Raw genomic sequence first — 20,062 nt, forward strand, 5'->3', positions numbered from 1 at the left:
GAGGCACATGCAGAAAAGTGCATCTTAATTCATTCAATTCTGATTAGTAAGGTCCTATAAAATTATATTTGCATTTAAAAAAGATTTATTGGAGAGAGAAGGATCAAAGTAGAGATCTGATAATTATTGCATAGGTAATAGGTGATGATAATCGATGGCAGAGCAAAGAAAATTTGATCAGGAATTATTTTGTTCACTTCCCCAGACAATAAGAATATGATCTGAAAAGAGAGGAAAAATAACCAGTAGGATTTTAAAATCTAAGATAAGTAGAAAAAATGAGATATAATCCAGATACCTTGGAATTCATGTAACTACAACATGTAGCACTACAATTTAGGGAACCAAATTGAAAATGCAATTTGCCACTAAGTGATCTTTGAAAGATCAGAGATTCCACAAGATGAAAAAAGCACAAACATTAGTCTAATTTTCAAAAGAAAAGAGAAAAACGAATTCTAAAATAATAATCCAGTGAGTTTGACTTTGGGACAAAATTAAAAAATTTTGATTACTAAATCTTTGGGAAAGGAAGTGACATGGAAGTGACAGGAAAGGACATGAACAGCAAAAGATCATCTTATACTAATTCAAAGTCTTTTTTTTTTTTAACAGATTTATTAGAATAGTAGATTATGGGATTCTTTTAGAAATAATTTGCCACTGTGTGACCCTGGGCAAGTCACTTAGCCCCAATTTCCTCAGCAAAAAAAAGAAAAAAGAAAGAAAGAAAAGAAAAGAAAGAAAAAAGTTAGCCTAGATTTTTTTAAAAGCTTATTTGTATTTTCCTTGTGGACATGATGAAAAGTTACTTTGACTGAAGTCTTTTGTAGAGTGGTGTAGGGGTCTTGTACTTGGTCTTGTGAAGTTTAATATTTATAGTAATGAATTCAAGTCAGTTAAACATATGTTTGCTATTTGCCTGGTAATAGGGATTGTGCTAAGCATTGACTTGAGCAAATGAATGAAATACTTATTATTCTTGCAAATGATACCAAGTTAGGGAGAATAGTCAACAATTTGATTCTAAATAAAAAATACAGGGGCAGGTAGATTTCCCAGTGTATAAAACACCAAACCTTAAGTCAGAAGGACCTGAATTCAAATAACACTTAATACTACCTAGCTGTGACCCTGGGCAAGTCACTTTATCCCAATTGTCACAGTTAAAGAAAAAAAGATACAAAAAGATATTTAGGGCTACAATATTAAGGCAAATATAATAAGGGAAAATTTAAAAGAGATAAATGTGAAGTTTTGCATTAGAAATCTAATTTTCAAGTAAAAGTTGCTGGATAATTGGCTAGACTGAAGTTCTCTGCAAAATATCAGGAGGTTTTAGTCAACATGAATCAACAAAGTGATATAACATCTCTCAAAAGCTATATATATAATTTTAAATGACATTGAGGTCATGCTTTAGCAAAGAGATTGATATGCAGATTGTCCAGAGGGCAATAAGGATATTGAACTGATCCAAAATTCTGCTTATTAAACATAGTGGAAGGAAAAGGAGATCTTTAGTCTGGAGAAAACTCAAAAGAGATTGGAAATTTTCTTCAGGTATCTGAAAGGCTATGAAAAGAATGACATTTTATTTGTCTCCAGGGCAAGAATTAGGAGGAATGAGTGTAAATTTCAGAAAGGCAGATTTAAGCTTGAATTAAAAACTTCCCAACATTGGAAAAAAGGTAGTGGGCTTTCCCTCATAGAGGAATCGAAGCAAAGATAATGTTATAACATGATGGTGTAATTCAGGTACAGATTGAGCTGAATGGCTTCCAAAGTTCCTTTCCAAATCTGAGATTCTGGTATTCTTTGACTCCCATCCACTGCCACTTCCAAAATAATGATTACAACTATGAAAAAAGGTATATAGCATTTGTGCAAAGCTTCTATAGTCACAATAAGAAAAAAACCATAAACCAGATCCATTATTCTTATTTTGCCATAATTCCTCTTGAATAAAAATTGTTATACTCATAAAATTATATTCCTATATTTTGTTTCTGTACTATCTCCCCGGGGCACTTTCAGAAATAGTATCATTTTTTTAAAAGCAAGTTATTTTGATCTTATATATTAGAAACATGAGTTGTGCACTAGAGAAAATATAACTTAGCGTTTCCCCCGAATTCATGAAATAATTGCATAGTGGTAGAGTTTATACGTTTAGCCACATGATGTCGCTGTCCATCACGAAGTCTTCTCTAGGAAGGTTATAACAACAGATCTTCCATCTAGGATGCTAGAAGCTCCATTATGTCAGGCCAGGGAAACAATACAGCAGGACTAGATGAGAACCATTGGAGGTAATGATTTATTTAATTTCTTTAAGATATGAAATACTAATTTGAAGAGTTTACCAAGTATTTGCAATGAAGCCTTCATATCAAAACAGCCTAAGGACCCAGTATCTGCTGTTCTCAATTCTGCTCTACATAACTTGGGAGACGGTGAACGGCCAGGTCCATTACTCCGTGCAGGAGGAAGCAAAACACGGTACGTTTGTGGGGCGCATCGCAGAAGACCTGGGTCTGGAGGTCGGGGAGCTGGTGACGAGGCTATTCCGGGTGGTGTCGAAGAGTCATCGGGACTACCTGGAGGTAAATGTGCAGAATGGCATTTTGTTTGTGAATTCACGAATCGATCGTGAGGAGTTGTGCGGTTGGAACCCAGTTTGTAGCATCTACCTGGAAGTGATCGTGGATAAACCGCTGCAGGTTTTCCATGTGGAGGTGGAGATTAAGGATATTAATGACAACCCTCCTGTATTCCCAGCGAAGTCTAAAAATCTCTTTTTTTCAGAATCCAGAACTCTTAACTCGCGTTTTCCGTTAGAGGGCGCGTCTGATGCAGATACAGGGTCTAACTCTCTGCTGAGCTATAGGCTCAATCCAAGTGAATATTTCTCTTTGGATGTACAGACAAATGAAGAACTGAGTCAATCTCTGTCACTTGTGCTCAGGAAGGCTCTAGACCGAGAGGAAACATCGAAGATTGATTTATTATTGATCGCTACAGATGGGGGCAAACCCGAACTCACTGGCACAGTTCATTTGCGCATTAAAGTGCTGGATGTGAATGATAATGAACCGGAGTTTGACCAAACACTTTATAAAGTCCGCTTACTAGAAAATACAACAAACGGAACATTGGTGATCAAATTAAACGCTTCTGACGCAGATGAAGGATTAAATAGCGAGATCACCTATTCATTCAGTAGTGACGTTCCCTTGACTGTACACAACAAGTTCAAAATAGATCCTAGTACTGGGGAGATTAGAATTAAGGGAGAATTGGATTATGAAGAAGAGAAATCATATGAAATCCAGATTATTGCTTTCGATAAGGGAACTCCACCAATGTCTGGCCACTGTAAAATCTTATTGAAAGTTCTAGACATCAATGACAACGCCCCCGAGGTAACAGTGACCTCGATATCACTGCCGGTCCAAGAAGACGCTCCGTCTGGCACAGTTATTGCCCTCATCAGCGTGTCCGACCGTGATTCAGGTCTCAACGGGCAAGTGACTTGCTTGCTGTCACCACAGCGACCCTTCACGTTAGTGTCCACCTTCAGGAATTACTATTCAGTAGTGTTGGAAGGCTCATTGGACCGCGAGAGTGTGCCTGATTATGAACTAGTTGTAACTGCAAAGGATGGAGGGACACCAGCCCTTTGGGCCAAGGTCAGCTTGTTTGTGGGCATTGGCGACGTGAATGACAACGCGCCTGTATTCGAGCAGCTCGAGTACACTATGTTTGTAAAGGAGAACAACCCGCCAGACAGTCACATCTTCACTTTATTAGCATCGGACCCAGATGCTCTGGAGAATGCTCTGATATCTTACTTTCTGGTGGAACAACAAGTAGGGGAGCGTCCGCTGTCGAGCTACGTGTCTGTGCACTCAGAGAGCGGAAAAGTGTACGCTTTGCAGCCCCTGGACCACGAGGAGCTGGAGCTGCTGCAGTTTCAAGTGAGTGCCCGCGACGCCGGCTTCCCTCCCTTGGTCACCAATGTGAGCCTTCAGGTTTTCGTGCTGGACGAAAATGACAACGCCCCGGTTGTGCTGCCGCCTCATACTGGTGTTAACCAAGTGACAGAGCTGGTGTCGCAGTCTGTAGCGGTGGGTCACGTGGTGGCGAAGGTCCGGGCTGTAGATGCGGATTCTGGATACAATGCGTGGCTGTGTTACGAAATGCAGCCAGAGATGGGTGCAGGTCGTAGCCCTTTCCGCGTGGGTCTGTACACTGGGGAGATTAGCACTACTCGGGCGCTGGAGGAGTCGGACGGCCCGAGTCAGACGCTGTTAGTGTTAGTGAAGGACCATGGGGAGCCCTTTCTGTCTGCCACAGCCACGGTGATTGTGTCTTTAGTAGAGAGCGGAATCTCAGTGAAGTCCTCTTCTGGGGTAGCCCGCAAGGCGGAGGTGGTGGGCATGTCGAAAGGGAAGGTCTTGGAAGATATTAACCTCTACTTGATCATCGCCATCTGCTCTGTATCCAGCCTGTTGGTGCTAAGTTTGCTGCTGTATGTGGCTCTAAGATGCTCCACTACCTCTCAGATTGTCTATGGCTTCGGGAAGCCTCCACCAGTGTACTCCAGTAGAATGAATAGCTGGTCATATTCCAAGAAAGGGCAGAGGGTTTGCTCTGGAGATGGGGTAATCAAGAACGACCTCGTGGCCTTTAGTCCTAACTTCCCTCCCTCTTCTGAAGACAGAAGTCCACAGTTGGAAACATGTTCTGGCCCCTCTTGTAAGGTGAGTTCATACATTGGAGTTTATTTGTTAATTGATTGCCTCTCATTCTTATTTTATCCATATTTGGGTGTTAAAAAGAAACAGGTGAGCATTCCATGCTTATTCCATGTGTTTGCAAAACAAATCTGTAAGTATTAACTATTTTCAGACTCCAGTTTCCAATATTTTTGACATTGGAAATTGCATATTTTTTTATCTTGCTTAAAGATCTCACAGTTATTTTCACAAGAATCTGCCCAGATAATATATTTTCTTTATTTCTCTCAAATTTCCTTTAAAGTTACATTATCTTTGTTTGAACTGTGATTTGTATTTGCAATATATCTGTTTATTAATTTTGCAAATTGATATTTAGCTTTTATTTGAAATATGTAGAACAAACATCTGAAGGGGTTGAAAATTAGCAGAATGATATGCAATTAGATATTTTCTTGGAAAGATTTTATTTTTTCCATTTTGAAATTTTATGGGCTGAGTTTCCTGTGTAAATGATTTACATATTTTCATTAATAAAGGGCTTTGTAGAAAATTAATTTCTCAAGTAAAATATATGGACATAGTTGCTGTATACCAGAATCCCATGTCCACTTTTGCTATTCTCTTCCTCTCCAATTACTCCTCCTCCCCCTCCTTACTTTTCTTCTTTTCCTCCTTCTTTTCTTATTCCCTTGTTCCTCCTCCTTTCCCTCCTCCTTCATTTGTTCTTCCTCCTCCTCCTCCTCCTCTTCCTCCTCTTTCTCCTTTTTCTTCTCTTTCTTCTTCTCCTCCTCTCTAGAACAATCTGCCAATTTTTCTTTGGCCTTTATAATTTTCAAGAAAAACCAGATATAATAAGAGCTTTAGATTACAGACTTATTAAAAAGTTCCTGCTATATACAAAAGTAGATGTTAAAGTAAAAAACAGCTCCTTTAAAAGTACTGGAAGAAAGTTTCTTTTTTTTTTATGCTAAGGATTTGAATTTCACAGGAAAATTCAGGAGAATATTTTGCATGCTTTTAGTAGAACTTTTCTTTTATTCACATATTTATACAGTTTTTGAGTGCAAAAATTTCACCTTCAGATAATAGAATGAAAATACTTCATAATCTTATTCAGTGTAATTTTCATGGCCTTTAAAAAGTACTTCTGAGTAGGCAAAAGTATATCTGTTATCTGTAGAATAACAAGCAAGAGGAATGAGAAATCAGAAGCTCACCATTAAATATGCTTATGTCTAAAATAATTGATTTTTGACTTCTTGTAGACAGAACCTTGGAAAGCTCATTCCTCCTCAGTTTTTATAAGTTGAATTTAGAAATAGGTGGAGTGAAATGTAGCATGGTTGTAGAATAGAGTGACACTAACTAGAGAACAATTGTAGGTAATTATGATAGTCATCTTTTAAAATAATTTCCACGTGACTAGTTGAGATTAATGGCCAACTCATTAGAGGAGAAGAGTTCTTTAAAAAAAAACACACATTTACAGCTATTTGTATAACTCTTCAGAAAGTTTCTCCATGTCCCCAAAATAAAGTTTGATGAGAGTCATGTCATGAATATTCTTGCTGTCCATTTGGTACTGCTCATACATCATGTCATTCCGAGAACATTCTAGGTCCATCAACTTTCTGTGGGCTTGCAAAAATTCTCCTTGTTCAATTGAATCTTGAGTTTCTTTAACAATCTCTGGTACTGAAAAAAATGTTTTTGAGATTTTCTACAGCAGCAGCCAGCTTGCTATGCATCCTTCACATCCTTAAGATTTTTGATAGTGTTGATGCTCCAGTCTTTACTGACATTTGCCAAAGACTACTATATCTTTTACATCATTTAATGCATTATGAAGTTCAAACCCATCTAAATATCATCTAATTGTGACTGGATTGCAGTCTTTAGTCTAGCCTCCACTGAGACTTTTTTTTTTTTTTAAACAAGCTTTGTTCTTAACTGTTTTTTGTTCTTTACAACCTTTGTACTTAATTGTTTCGAGCAAGATTTAGATGATTTGGCTTCAAAGCATAAGTATCTTTCAAACATTTGTGAACAGAAGTTTATGATTGTTTCTGGTAGTTCTAGCAGCAATCACTAGATTTATTTATCTTTCTTGGAGAAAATATTTGTTATTAGAATAAGTTATTTTGTTAGATCAATGACACACTCAAGATAGTGCTCTACTGTGCTTTCAAACAATATATTGTGGGAAGAACATTGATGTCTTCAAACTTTAGTAATTCACCTCCTCCAAATACTTTTATAATAATCTTTCATGCCATTCATGAATTTCTAAATGCTCTTGAATATAATATGTTTTTTCTGTACAACTATGTAATATAAGAGGGCCCTTATGTTGCCTCGATGTATAAAACAAGAATTTACTTTGTTTTAAATTATAATTATAAAGATTCAGAGAATGTATATGTTGAGGAATTTTAGTGAACAAGATTTATATATATATATATGTATTCATATACATATACATATACCTTCTATTCTTTTTATTTTTAATTAAAGCTTTTTATTTTCAAAACATATGGACCGATAATTTTTCAACATTGACCATTGCATAGCCTTGTGTACCAAATTTCCCCCTCCTTCCCCCTCCCCCTCCCCTAGATGGCAAGCAATCCAACATATATTATGCATGTTAAAATATATGTTAAATTCAATATATGTAAACATAGTTATACAATTTTCTTGCTGCATAAGAAAAATCAGATCAAAAAGGAAAGAAAATGAGTAAGAAAATGAAATGCAAGTGAACAACAATAAAAAGAGTGAAAATGTTATGTTATGATCCACACTCAGTTCCCATAGTCCTCTCTCTGGGTGTAGATAGCTCTCTTCATCACAAGATCATTGGAACTGGCATCAGTCATCTCATTGTTGGAAAGAGTCCCGTCCATCAGAATTGATCGTCGTATAATATTGCTGTTGTTGTGTACAATGATCTCCTGGTTCTGTTCATTTCACTTAGTATCAGTTCATATAACTCTTTCCAGGCCTCTCTAAAATCACCCTGCTGATCATTTCTCATAGAACAATAATATTCCATAACATTCATATACCATAACTTATTCAGTCATTCTCCAACTGAGTTGGAGGCACCCAATCAGTTTCTAGTTTCTTGCCACTACTAAAAAGGCTGCCACAAACATTTTTGCACACGTGGGTCTCTTTGCCTCCTTTAAGATTTCCCTGGGATATAAGCCCAGTAGAAACACTCCTGGATCAAAGGGTATGCACAGTTTGATGACTTTTTGAGCATAGTTCCAAATTGCTCTTCAGAATGACTGGATCCATTCACAATTCCACCAACAATGTGTTAGGGTCCCAGCTTTCCCACATCCCCTCCAACATTTGTCATTATCTTTTCCTGTCATCTTAGCCAATCTGATAGGTGTGTAGTGTATACCTTCTATTCTTTAGGATCTCATTGACTTTGGATCCCTTTACAATTTTATAATTTTAAACTAAAAGTTCTAATCTCTTAAATTTATCATTACATTAAAATCCTTGTATTTGATAATTTTCACTGACCTTTTGGAATCATATTATATATTTCTTGTGATATAGTTCAGAATGATTTGTGTATGCTTTTTGGTCTCAGATTAGCATAGATAAATTTGGAGAAGCTGTGCCTTCCAACTCCAGTATTTTTGCCAAAGAAACTCCAAATGGGGTCAGGAAGAGTTGGAAATTATAGAACAAGCAACAATTTGATTGTGAATGGAATACTCAGATGGATGAAATTACAGTCTTTTAGTGTTCATGTGTGAAGTAAATACAATTATTAGAATAACATTAAATACTATAAAAAGTTATCCATTATAATTTTGATTGTAGGAATCAGGCTAATTCCACATGAATTAAAATTTGGAGAAGTTATAGTTATTGAATAAAAGATCTTTTAATTGCCTTTGGAAGAACAGTAATCTAACCAACTAATAAATCTTCATTATAATATATTTTTCTTTTCCCTCCAATGGAAAACAATTTTTTTATTGCTACCGAAACAACCAGAATCTGTCATAGAACTAGCTTAAAAATTATGGAAGAGAACAAACCCTTTTGGAGAAAGATCCTCTTAATCATGTTTTATGGCTAAAAAAATGTATCTAGATGAATAATGAAGGCTCTACCCTATACATTTTTAGTTTTCTGTTGAAAGATTACCTGAAAATTTAATTGCTAAGGCCAGCTTTGTGGCTGAATACATATCTGCCAACTTTACACTGTGATGTATTTCTCCTAAAGAGTTTTCTACAATGGTGTTCTATTTTTATTCTTTTTTTGGTGGTGGAGGTGAACTATAATTCTAGTAGTTGAGTAACTGTAAATAATGGAAAGGGTGTTCTAAAATTCTATTTCTCTTCTATATGCTTTTGTGATTTTACTCTGGAATGAACTCTCTCCTAACCTCTGCTACTTGGAATCCTAATTTTCTTTCAAAAGTTAGCTCAAGGTCAACTTCCAATATGAGTCCTTTCTTGATCCCCTGAAACTGCCTCCCCAAACATTTTGCACTTATTTTATATATGATTTTTTTATGTGTATACATGTTCCCCAAGTAGAATATAAGTTCACTGAGAACAAAGAACTTTTAACTTTAGTTTCTGGTATCCACACCATCTAGCACAGTGTCTATACTAATAGTAATAGGCTCTTGATCAGTATCAGAAAAAGCTGGATTCAAATCCAAATGCCCTGATCAAGTAATGTCTCAGACAACTACTGAAGATTTAGAAGCTGTCTTTGATAGAGTTGTGTGGATCAATCTTACAGCACTGAAATTACATGCTATTTCATTTTATTTTTATTTGCTGAGGCAATTGAGGTTAAGTGACTTGCCCAGGGTCACACAGCTAGGAAACATTCAGTATCTGAGGCCAAATTTGAACTCAGCTCCTTCTGACTTCAAGGCTGGTGCTCTATTCACTGCGATCACATGCTATTTTAGTAACTTTTTGCAAAACTTTTTGCAGTAACTGTCTCTTGTTCTTTGTGATACCTTTTCTGTGTAAATGTATTCTTTTCATGTTTCAGTTTTATACTCTTCATGCTGGTTATTTTTAGTTTCAAACGAGTATGGCACTTTATTGTTTTAGGTGTTTTTTCAAATGTCTTCAAAACATTGTAGAAATAAGAAAAAAAAAGGAAATGGAATTATATCTGAATATCCCCATAAAAAGTAGCATAAGTCTAGTTCTTTCTTAAGACTCTAAAATATTCAAGAGCAGAGGAAGCATGGAAAATAATGTCTAATATGTATACATTTTTTCAGCATATCATTAAAACCAGATTCACAAAATCAAATCTCAGGTAGGTGTATAAACCAAGAATGATTTTTGCATAATGGAATGAAATATTCTTGGATTTTTCTTTTTTTTTTTTTAAGGTTCAAACTCACCATTCATACAATATTTTCTTGTAAACAGTATTATAATTTCCAAGTCCGTCCAGGATAAGAAAAGGGAGGGGGAAAAGGGATGGGAGGAGGTTTAGACAGTTTGCAAAGGTTGAGAAACATATGTAAGTATATCTGTAAAATCAGATACATTGTATTTTTCCTAAGACAAAAAGATAATTTTTTAATCAGATACTGTTCAAGAGTTTCCAATCTAGAAAAATAAAAATTGGAGTAAATGGAGATAAAATGAAGAATATATAAATCAAATAAATTGCAAGAGTAAATGAAAATATATAAATCAAACACATTGTTAAAGCCAACTGACTACGTGTATTTAGTAGTAATAGTAGTAGTAGGCAGTGTCACTGTCTACTAAAAGGTATTTTCTAAGAAAGGAAGGAGAGCAGTCTTCCTATTTAGGAAGAAAAAAGTTGGTTCACCCCCTTCTATTTTTTTCTTTCCTCACAAAATCCTGAGAGCTGTCATTGAATTTAAGGACTTTGGGAAAAGTCATCCTCTTTATTCCTGGAATTTCTAGAGTAATAGATAAATGACTAAGGCATCTGAAAAGGCTTTGTGATGATGGATTGGAAGATAAGCTGCCTAGGTGCCCAGTATCTGCTGTTCTCACTTCTGTTTCACATACCTGGGAGGGAGAAGCAGTCAGGTTCATTACTCATTGCCAGAAGAATAGAAACACGGTACATTTGGGGGGCAAATCGCACAGGACTTGAGTCTGGAGGTCTGAAAGCTGGTGATAAGGCTGTTCCAAGTGGTGTAGAAGGGCTGCAAGGACTATTTGGAGGTAAATGTACAGAATGGCATTTTGTTTGTAAATTCACGGATCGACAGTGATGAGCTGTGTGGTTTAAATCCAGTTTGTAGCATCCATGTGGAGGTAATTGTGGACAAGTCCCTGCAGGTTTTCTATGTGAGGTGAAGTTCAATTAATGATAGATAATCTGCTGGTGTTTTTGGCAACAAAGAAGCAACTGTTTATTTCTGAATCCAGACACTAGGTTTCCACTAGAGGGAGCATCCGATGATGATGATGATGATGATGATGATGATGGGGAAGTTAATGCTTTGCTGACCTATAGCTCAATTCTAATGAGTATTTTCCTCTTTGGATGCAAAGACGAATGATGAATTGAATAAGTCTCTGTCTCTTGTCCTTAAGAATCTTTGGATAGAGAGAAAAGCCAGGAACTTCCTTTAATACCAATTGCTATGGTTTGGGGAAAGCCCAAGTTGAAGGGAATGGTCCAATTATTGATAAAGCTACTCAATGTTAATGATAATGCTCCAAAGTTTGATCAAGAAATCTATAAGTCCAATTATTAAGAAAATAAAATAAATAGAATGTTAGTAGTCCGATTTAATGCCTCGGATATACATGAAGAAATAAATGGTGAAGTTATGCATTCATTCAGTAGTGACACTTCCCCTAGAATAACCGCAAAATTTAAAATAGACCCTACCACAGCGAGAAATTAGAATGAAGGGCCAACTAGATCACAAAGAAATAAAATTATGTGAAATCAATGTAATAACTATCAATAAAGGAATTCTATCATTATCTGGATGATGCAAAGTTTTGGTAAAAGTATTAGATGTTAATGATAATGCACCAGAAATGTTATATTAGAAAATAATTTTTAGAAAGTTTTTTTTTAATATGGAAATTTACATGTCTCGATGCCTTCTAATCTGGCTTCCTTAATTGAAATTTAAAGTGCATACATTCAAATCTGGAGATTTTTAAGATCATCTAGTGTAAAGTTCTGGACTAGCTCCCTGGAGGCCTCAGAATCAGCCAGAGTCAGAATAAGCAAAAGTCCTTGGTTTTTAGGGGGAGAAGTGAAGGGGATGGACAAAACTGCCACAAGCTCTCCACCAACCTCTTTCTCCTTGTCCTCCTCCAAAGTGAGTCTGACTCGTCTCACTCCACTATTCCCTCCTATGATTATCTGTATACACGAAAAGATTGAGCCAGCACGGAATAGTGAGAAGGGCAATTTTTCCAAGCATATGCTAATAGAGTTATTATCCAATAGATAATTAGCCTTAAGTGCTCGGTTGTCTGATTCAAGCACACTTTTTTAAGAGTTTCAGCCCTTTACAATATGGTCTCACTTATTTTAAAGGACAATGATTTCTAGAAAACTATGACTTGATTAAGGTCTCCCAGAAAATAAATACCATGGCAGAAACTGAACCTAAATTATCTAACTCCAACTACAATGCCTTTTTTTTTCTATTCTGCCTTTACATAGAGAAATGAAAATGCTGTGATGTGTTTTACATTTAAGAACTTTGTGAACATTCCAGAATGGGAAAGACAGTCTTTCTCTATAGAACACTAAATATTAGAATGAAAGAAAAAAAAACATAATTTAATTTTAATTGTCCAGTAGGATGATTAGTTGTGAATAAATATGTGGGTTAGAAATTCATATCTCATCCCTCTCTCCCTTTATTGCTTCCCCTGCAAAAGGTTTTGATATTTACTACATAATTTGATGAGTTCTATGGCTACCCAGTTCATAAGTATAGCATTAGATTAATCTTAATCCAAGAAAATAGTGTCAAGATGAGTATACCTATGAAAAAGAGTTGTTACTGTCCTTAGGATATACCTGCAAGTTTGTAGTTGTTTTAGCAGTTATCAGAAGGAATAATTAAGACCATCTGTTTGCCTTAATAGGAACATGAAAAAGCTAAGTATTTTTAAAATGAACTACTGAGTCCAACCAGTCAATTCACCAAGTTTAGGAGTTGTCTCTTTGAATGTGTCATGAGGGATCATTTTATAGGAAGAGAATAATTGTTTTTTGCAAAGGTTATGAATTCATCTGCAAAAGCCTTGTTCAATGATCTCCTATATGTTATCCTTCATTAATTTATTTTTTGAACGTGATGCATAAAAAGTTATATATGATTGATGAGTAAAGTTGCAGGATTATTGTGCTTAGCATAGTGTCTGGCACATATAAGTAATAGCTATTATTACTTAAATAAATGTGGAATTCCATATCTTTTGAAGTGTTTATTTAAACATCTCAAAGTCATCAATAATACAAGCAGAGGAAAACTTTAGCAATAGTTTATAATTGAAATTGTTTTTAAGAGTTCTCATTTTTTTTTTAAGAAATTGGGGACCTGATTAATATGGAAATATGTTTTGCATGACTTCACATGAATAATCTGTATCATGTTACTTGCCTTTCAAGATGGGGAGAGAAGTGGGAACTCAAAATTAAAAAAAAGAACTTTAAAAATGTTTTGCATGTACTTGAGAAAAATAAAATTGAAAAAAAGTTGGTGACATCTCTAAAGGCAGAATATTAAAACAATTTCTACAGTAGGATGATGCGACTTGTAACAAATTCAGCTCTTATTTTATTTGATTGAAAGATATTTATTTCTATAAATATGTGTATTAAGTATTTTATAAGAGATTTGTGGTTTACTGTTCCTTCTCAATACTTCTCCAACATAGGTACCTACAAATCTTTTTGAGAAGCAACAGATTATTCCATGTAATCCATCAATATAGTCCATGAACAATATTAAGTTCCAAATTACACATTTTCTTATAATTAAAACATCTTGTTTATTAATTTGATAGAATGAAAAAAACTGGGTCTATCTTTTGCATGTTACAGTTCTTCATCATCAACTATGAGGATCAATATATGTGCAAATGGTTTCCTCATCCTCATTCTTATTGACCTCCTGGCAACATCTGATAGTACTGACCATTCAATTTTTGAAAAAAGATTTACTCATTCATTTAGTATTTGCAATCATCATCATTTTGGAATAAACTTTTTCCTCCTCACTTTCCTTTGTAAAAAAGAAATAGAGTATTTCTCAGTAATTTAACTTTTCAATTTTAGGTAGATTATTCACTGTTCTAAGAATCATAGGATCCTTATTGTCCATCTGAAGGGTAATTAAAAGAAAACATATTTTTTTCCTTCAAGTTCTCTTTTCCTTTATTCTAGATCAACTTTTTACCCATTCTTCAAGATATATCTTTAATCTTACCTCAATTGAGTTTTCCTTGATAATATCAGCTACTTTTAGTCCCTTTCCCTTTCAGGATCACTCATAACAGAAGTATGCAATCACATCTTATTTTCATTTGGTTTTACTTAGCCCATTACACCATATTGGGCATGCATTGTTTTCTCATTGTACTTCAAGACTTAACCCAGTACACTGGGATCTTGTGCAGTACCTATGTATGTTACTCATTTTCTGTATTTCCAGTTGTTTTGGAAATGAACTGACTTTTAAAGGACTATTTGAGCAGGATTCAAGTTCAAAGAAGACATTCCAAGCAGGAAAGTCTCAAATTAGACATCAAAGCATGTTTTCTTTTCTAGAATGGGCTACGGTATCTAAACCTGAAGAAAATGATCAGAAATTTTGCCACTAAATGATAATTTTTGAGAAGAATTTCAGTTGCTCATGAAACCATCCTATTAGCAATGCAGGGGTTGTGACCTGCATAAGGGTAAGAAATAGTCACAGATAAACCCACAGATTCTTGAAATATTGAAAAATAAATATTGATTCTTTCCACATATTCTGTAAGACAAAAATTTGTGGGCTTAAATTATTTTTCACTTCAGTCTTAAAATGTCTTGTCTTATGTGACAAACAAAAAGACTGAAATTATATAACAAAGCATTTGAGGGGATCTTTTATCATTTTGCATTAATTCCTGCGACAATAGAAACTTCCCTAATTTCTAATGGTTATAACAGTTAATAAAATTAAACTTATAGGTGTCCAAGTCTTGTACATATACGTGTAATTTGGGAGATTATATGAACCAAAGGATTTCTTTATATTTGAATGCAGATAAAGAGTCATTGGCTCAATAGTGCTTTACTGGGATACTGTTTTCTTTTTCTCTCAATCTTATTAGTAGGAAATTCTGCTTATTCCAAGACATTTCAGAAGGGTTATAAGTTTAAACATTTGTTATCCTTAACCTTTGAGTTATGAATCTGAAATATTATTTATTAAATATTTTATATTAAACGATAAAAAAATAACAAAAATGAACACCCATGAAAGTACCTAAAAGGTATATTTCAGATTTATGAAATAAGTTGCTTTACTGAAGAGCAAAATTGAAAAAACAAGCGAAAGTCAAACACAACATAGTTTTATTTTAGAAAAAATTTTGATTATTTATGTAGCACTCTCTCTGGAACTTGTACTCTCCCATTCACTTAACTCCCTTTCAAAGATCTGATCTTCTTGAGGAGTGAAAGTTACTTTGAGGTCAAAAGTACCCTGTAGATCCATAGTATTAAAACAATAGTTTATGAGCCTTCTCTGGTGCAATTACCTTTAATAATGAGTCAGTAGACTCAAATTGACTCAAAACAAGGAATTTACTGAGCTATCACAGTAGTAACAGAAACTACAAATCATCCCTCTCCCCCAGCCTGAGATAAATTATACCACAAATATACTATATATATGGCAAAAACTTGACATTTTTTTAGTGAGGAGTACATAAAGGAAATCCCTGTACCCAAAGCAATTTCTAATTATTGTCCTGCAGGATCTTCATATAATTTCTCTTTTAGTAATTTGCTCAGCTTTCTCATTCTCCTGCAAAGGATTTTTACAATGTAAATTATTCAGCTTGAGTTACTGGGCTTGCTCTTCTTGGAAGTTCAAACAAAAATCTGTTGCCTTGAAAATGAAGAAAAGTTGTTTTTTTTTTTTTTCCTGGACAGACTGATTAGAAGTTACTATAGCTAATACAATCGAACATTTACTCATATAAATAAATAAACTTGCTCATAAACATATAGCTTTTCCCCCAGAATATTAGCATAATATAGTCTTCAGTGACTATGATAATGCTTTCTGAGGACTGCAGAAGATGATTCAACATATCTAATATATAAAGACAATTGAAAATTTAGGAAGTAACTGTTCACATTAACTGACTATTAGAAAAATGATTGAACAAGGAATATTGAAGAAAACCTAGGAGAAAAGACTGAAAAATTGCAATGAATTTTTTTCTTGAAGGACTCTTAAATTATAAATATTTCTTAAGTAAAATTAGCTGGTTGCATTAGTTTTCAATGTTAAATTTTTAGCAAGACATTAATTTTTTTAAACTACAGAGGATAATGAAAATACTTAGATTTCACTTACATACTAACCCACAGAGTGTCGCTGTACTCCAAGAATATTTCTAGACATACGAAAGCACTGATTTTCCTGACCCGGAAGACAGACGCTTCTTTTCTTCGCAATCTCAGAAGAGCTGAAAACCAGGGGCTATCTAAGATTTAGATTTAAGGAATCGTAAGAAAACGTATGTATTGATTGGTTCAAGGGCAGAAAAAAGGGATTTGAGATGACTGCTAGGTCTAAAGGCCTCCTGGGTTGCCGGCATCTCCTGTTCTCTATTCTGGTACACACAGCCTGGGAAGTGGGGAGCGGCCAAGTCCATTACTCTGTGCTGGAGGAAGCAAAACATGGTACGTTCGTGGGGCGAATCGCTCAGGACCTGGGTTTGGAGGTTGGGGAGCTGGTGTCACGGTTGTTCCGGATGGTATCCAAGGGCCGCAGAGACTATTTGGAAGTAAATGTGCAGAATGGCATTTTATTTGTGAATTCACGAATCGATCGTGAGGAGCTGTGCGGCCGCAGCCCTGTTTGTAGCATTCATCTGGAGGTGATCGTGGACAAACCGCTGCAGGTTTTCCATGTAGAGGTGGAAATCAAGGATATTAATGATAACCCGCCGGTGTTTTCCCTAAGGCAAAAGAATCTGTTTATTTCTGAATCCAGCCCACTAGACTCTAGGTTTTCACTAGAGGGCGCATTGGATGAGGATATTGGAGAGAATGCTTTGCTGACCTATAACCTCAATCCTAATGAATATTTCACTTTGTACGTAAAGAAAAAGGAAGAACAAATGAATTCGCTTAAGCTTGTTTTGAAGAAAGTTTTAGATAGAGAAGAAATCGCTGAACACCATTTATTACTGACTGCCACAGACGGAGGAAAACCTGAGCTCACTGGTACTATTCAATTGCTGATCACAGTGCTGGATGTGAATGACAATACCCCAGAGTTTGAGAGGACAGTCTATAAAGTGAAATTATTCGAAAATGTACCGAATGAGACATTAGTGATGAAAATGAATGCCTCAGATTTGGATGAAGGATTAAATGGAGAAATTATTTATTCATTCACTAGTGATGTTTCCCCTAATGTACAGAATAAATTCCACATAGATCAAGTCAATGGTGAGATCAAGATAAAGGGAAATATAGATTTCGAAGAAACAAAATTATTTGAATTCCAGGTAGAGGCGACTGATAAGGGAACTCCTCGAATGGTTGGTCATTGTACAGTCCTGATCGAAATCCTGGATATGAATGATAATTCCCCTGAAGTTGTGGTGACATCGCTGTCACTTCCTGTCAGAGAGGATGCCCCTCAAGGCACAGTTGTCGCCCTCATCAGTGTGTCTGATCGTGACTCGGGCGCTAATGGGCAGGTGACGTGCTCGCTGTCGCCCCCGGGACCCTTCACGCTGGTGTCCACTTTCAGGAATTACTATTCGCTGATTCTGGAGGGCCAGGTGGACCGCGAAACTGTCCTTGCTTATGACCTAGTGGTGACAGCTAGAGATGGCGGGACGCCGGTTCTGTGGGCCACGGCCAGCGTGTCTGTGGACATCGGTGACGTGAATGACAACTCACCTGCTTTCGAGAAGCCTGTGTATACTGTATTCGTGAAGGAGAACAACCCTCCCGGCTGTCACATCTTCACTGTGTCGGCTTCCGATTCAGATTCGCAGGAGAACGCGCTAGTTTCTTATTCGCTAATTGAACGTCGGGTAGGGGAGCGGCTACTATCTAGCTACGTGTCTGTGCACTCAGAGAGCGGCAAACTGTACGCTTTGCAGCCCCTAGACCATGAAGAGCTGGAGCTGATACAGTTCCAAGTGAGCGCCCGCGACTCGGGCTTTCCTCCTCTGAGCAATAATGTGAGCCTACAGGTGTTCATACTGGACGAAAATGACAATCCACCAGTAGTTTTGCCACCTCACGCTGGCGTTAATCCAGTGACCGAACTGGTATCTCAGTCTGTGACTGCGGGCTATGTGGTGGCGAAGATTAGGGCTGTGGATGCAGATTCTGGCTACAATGCATGGCTGTCTTATGAGCTCCTGTCGGAGGTGGGCATAGGAAGCAGCCCTTTTCGCGTGGGTCTATACACAGGAGAGATAAGCACAACGAGGGTCTTGGAGGAATTTGATGGACCTAAACACACTCTACTGGTGTTGGTAAAGGATCATGGGGATCCGGTGCTGTCTGCCACAGCTACTATAGTGGTATCCTTGGTGGCAAGTGGACAAATCCTGAAGGCCTCTAGTTTAGAAGCAAAAGCGAAGGAAGGGGTTAGCAAAGAGTCACAGCTGGTAGATGTTAACATATATTTGATTATAGCTATCTGCTCGGTTTCCAGTTTATTGGTGCTGAGCTTGTTGTTCTATGCTGCAATACGGTGCTCTGAGCCTCTGGAGAGCCTCTATTGTCCAAGAAAGTCTACTGCAATGTGTTCCAGCGACTTGGGGAACTTATCTTATTCTCAGCAACGGCGGCCGAAGATTTGCTCTGGAGAGGGACCAGCTAAGAATGACTTAATGGCATTCAGTCCAAACTTTCCTCCTTATTTGGGAGATAGAGGTCAGCAGCAAGAGATGGTCCCAGAACTTGGGAAGGTAAGTCTTAAATTTCTGTATCTAGGATAGCCTTTATTAAATTTTAAAAACGAACTTTTGAAAAATTTCCACAAATATTTTCTATTTTTCCCTCAAGAAAGTTTCATTCTCTATTTCACAAAGTCTAATAATTAATAATTAAATTTCCCTTTGTGACATCAGGATTTGCTAGATATATAAATAGTATCTGACTGATAATGAGCAATATTCAAGTTCTGCTGTTGGAGATAATTTAGTCCTCTGAAGAACTGAGTTCTTTTCCTCATGAAATGATGTATCCATGTATATATAACCAGAAGTAAAAAAAATCCACTTGGATAAACTATATTCTTTTAAATTTTTTGCACCCTTCTCTAGAAATTACCCCTTTTCCCCAACTTGTCCATCATAAGTTTGCAGGTTTATTGACCAATGAATGACGACTTCCCAAGATTCACTTTGTGCTGGAAAGTCCTTCCCAGTGCTCCTAGTTTAACAGTTATCCAGGAAACACAATGAACTCAAAACAAAGACATCCATTGAGATAGAGTAGTAGCTACAAAACATCTCTCTCCTCTCCTTTTCTCCTTTCCTAATCTGAAGCTCACTTCCTCACAGATACCTAGAAAGAATGGGCACAAATATAGAGTGTACTGGCAGTCAGATTTGAATGCCAGAAACATGTGGCCCAAGTAAATCATGCCATCCCCAAAATCATGCTTTTTGTCTGAATGTGACAATCATTTCAATCTTTCAGTCTTTCCCTAGATAAATTTCATTCTTCACTGATTTTGATTCCACACTCTTCTATCTTTGGATAAAACTTTGTTTTTCATCTTTTACTTTAGGAGAGATTTACTTTGATCAAATTTGCAGCGTTATTCCATCAAGTGCCTTTCTTATCTAGCTCATAAATTTTAGTTCCAAATTTTATCTTGAGATATTCTATGATTCGAAGACATAAATGGTTGGATAGGGAATAGGGTGTTGATAATCAGGGCTTTGTCCCAAGGCTCAGAAGACTGGATAGTTTTTTCCACCTCCTGGCAGGGGTGTGTTGACACCTTCATTTTCACCTTCCTTATTCCCACTCAACTGAATTTGCATCTAGCACCGGTTATTAGCTTCTGCTCCATTTTGACA

General features: G+C 36.4%; 2 protein-coding genes across 2 annotated transcripts; both read left to right on the forward strand.

The window, feature by feature from the left end:
• The first annotated feature begins 2,275 nt into the window (after positions 1-2,275).
• Positions 2,276-11,499, forward strand: LOC100916421 (protocadherin alpha-2). The gene is given in 7 exon segments (XM_031949308.1): positions 2,276-4,850; positions 10,763-11,091; positions 11,093-11,164; positions 11,166-11,251; positions 11,254-11,276; positions 11,279-11,333; positions 11,336-11,499. Coding segments are annotated over 7 exon segments (3,201 nt in total). The 5' UTR covers positions 2,276-2,378.
• A 4,909-nt stretch (positions 11,500-16,408) lies between these two features.
• LOC116421634 (protocadherin alpha-3-like) lies at positions 16,409-18,975 on the forward strand. The gene has a single exon (XM_031953408.1). The coding sequence runs from the start codon at positions 16,559-16,561 to the stop codon at positions 18,968-18,970; it is 2,412 nt and encodes an 803-aa protein (XP_031809268.1). The 5' UTR covers positions 16,409-16,558; the 3' UTR covers positions 18,971-18,975.
• The last annotated feature ends 1,087 nt before the right edge of the window (positions 18,976-20,062 follow it).

Source organism: Sarcophilus harrisii, chromosome 2 (assembly GCF_902635505.1).
Source record: "Sarcophilus harrisii chromosome 2, mSarHar1.11, whole genome shotgun sequence".
NCBI classification, from domain to species: Eukaryota; Metazoa; Chordata; class Mammalia; order Dasyuromorphia; family Dasyuridae; genus Sarcophilus; species Sarcophilus harrisii.

Bases quoted from the DNA above. Each gene is read 5' to 3' on its own strand.
- LOC116421634 (XM_031953408.1), top strand. From the start codon at position 16,559: ATGACTGCTAGGTCTAAAGGCCTCCTGGGTTGCCGGCATCTCCTGTTC.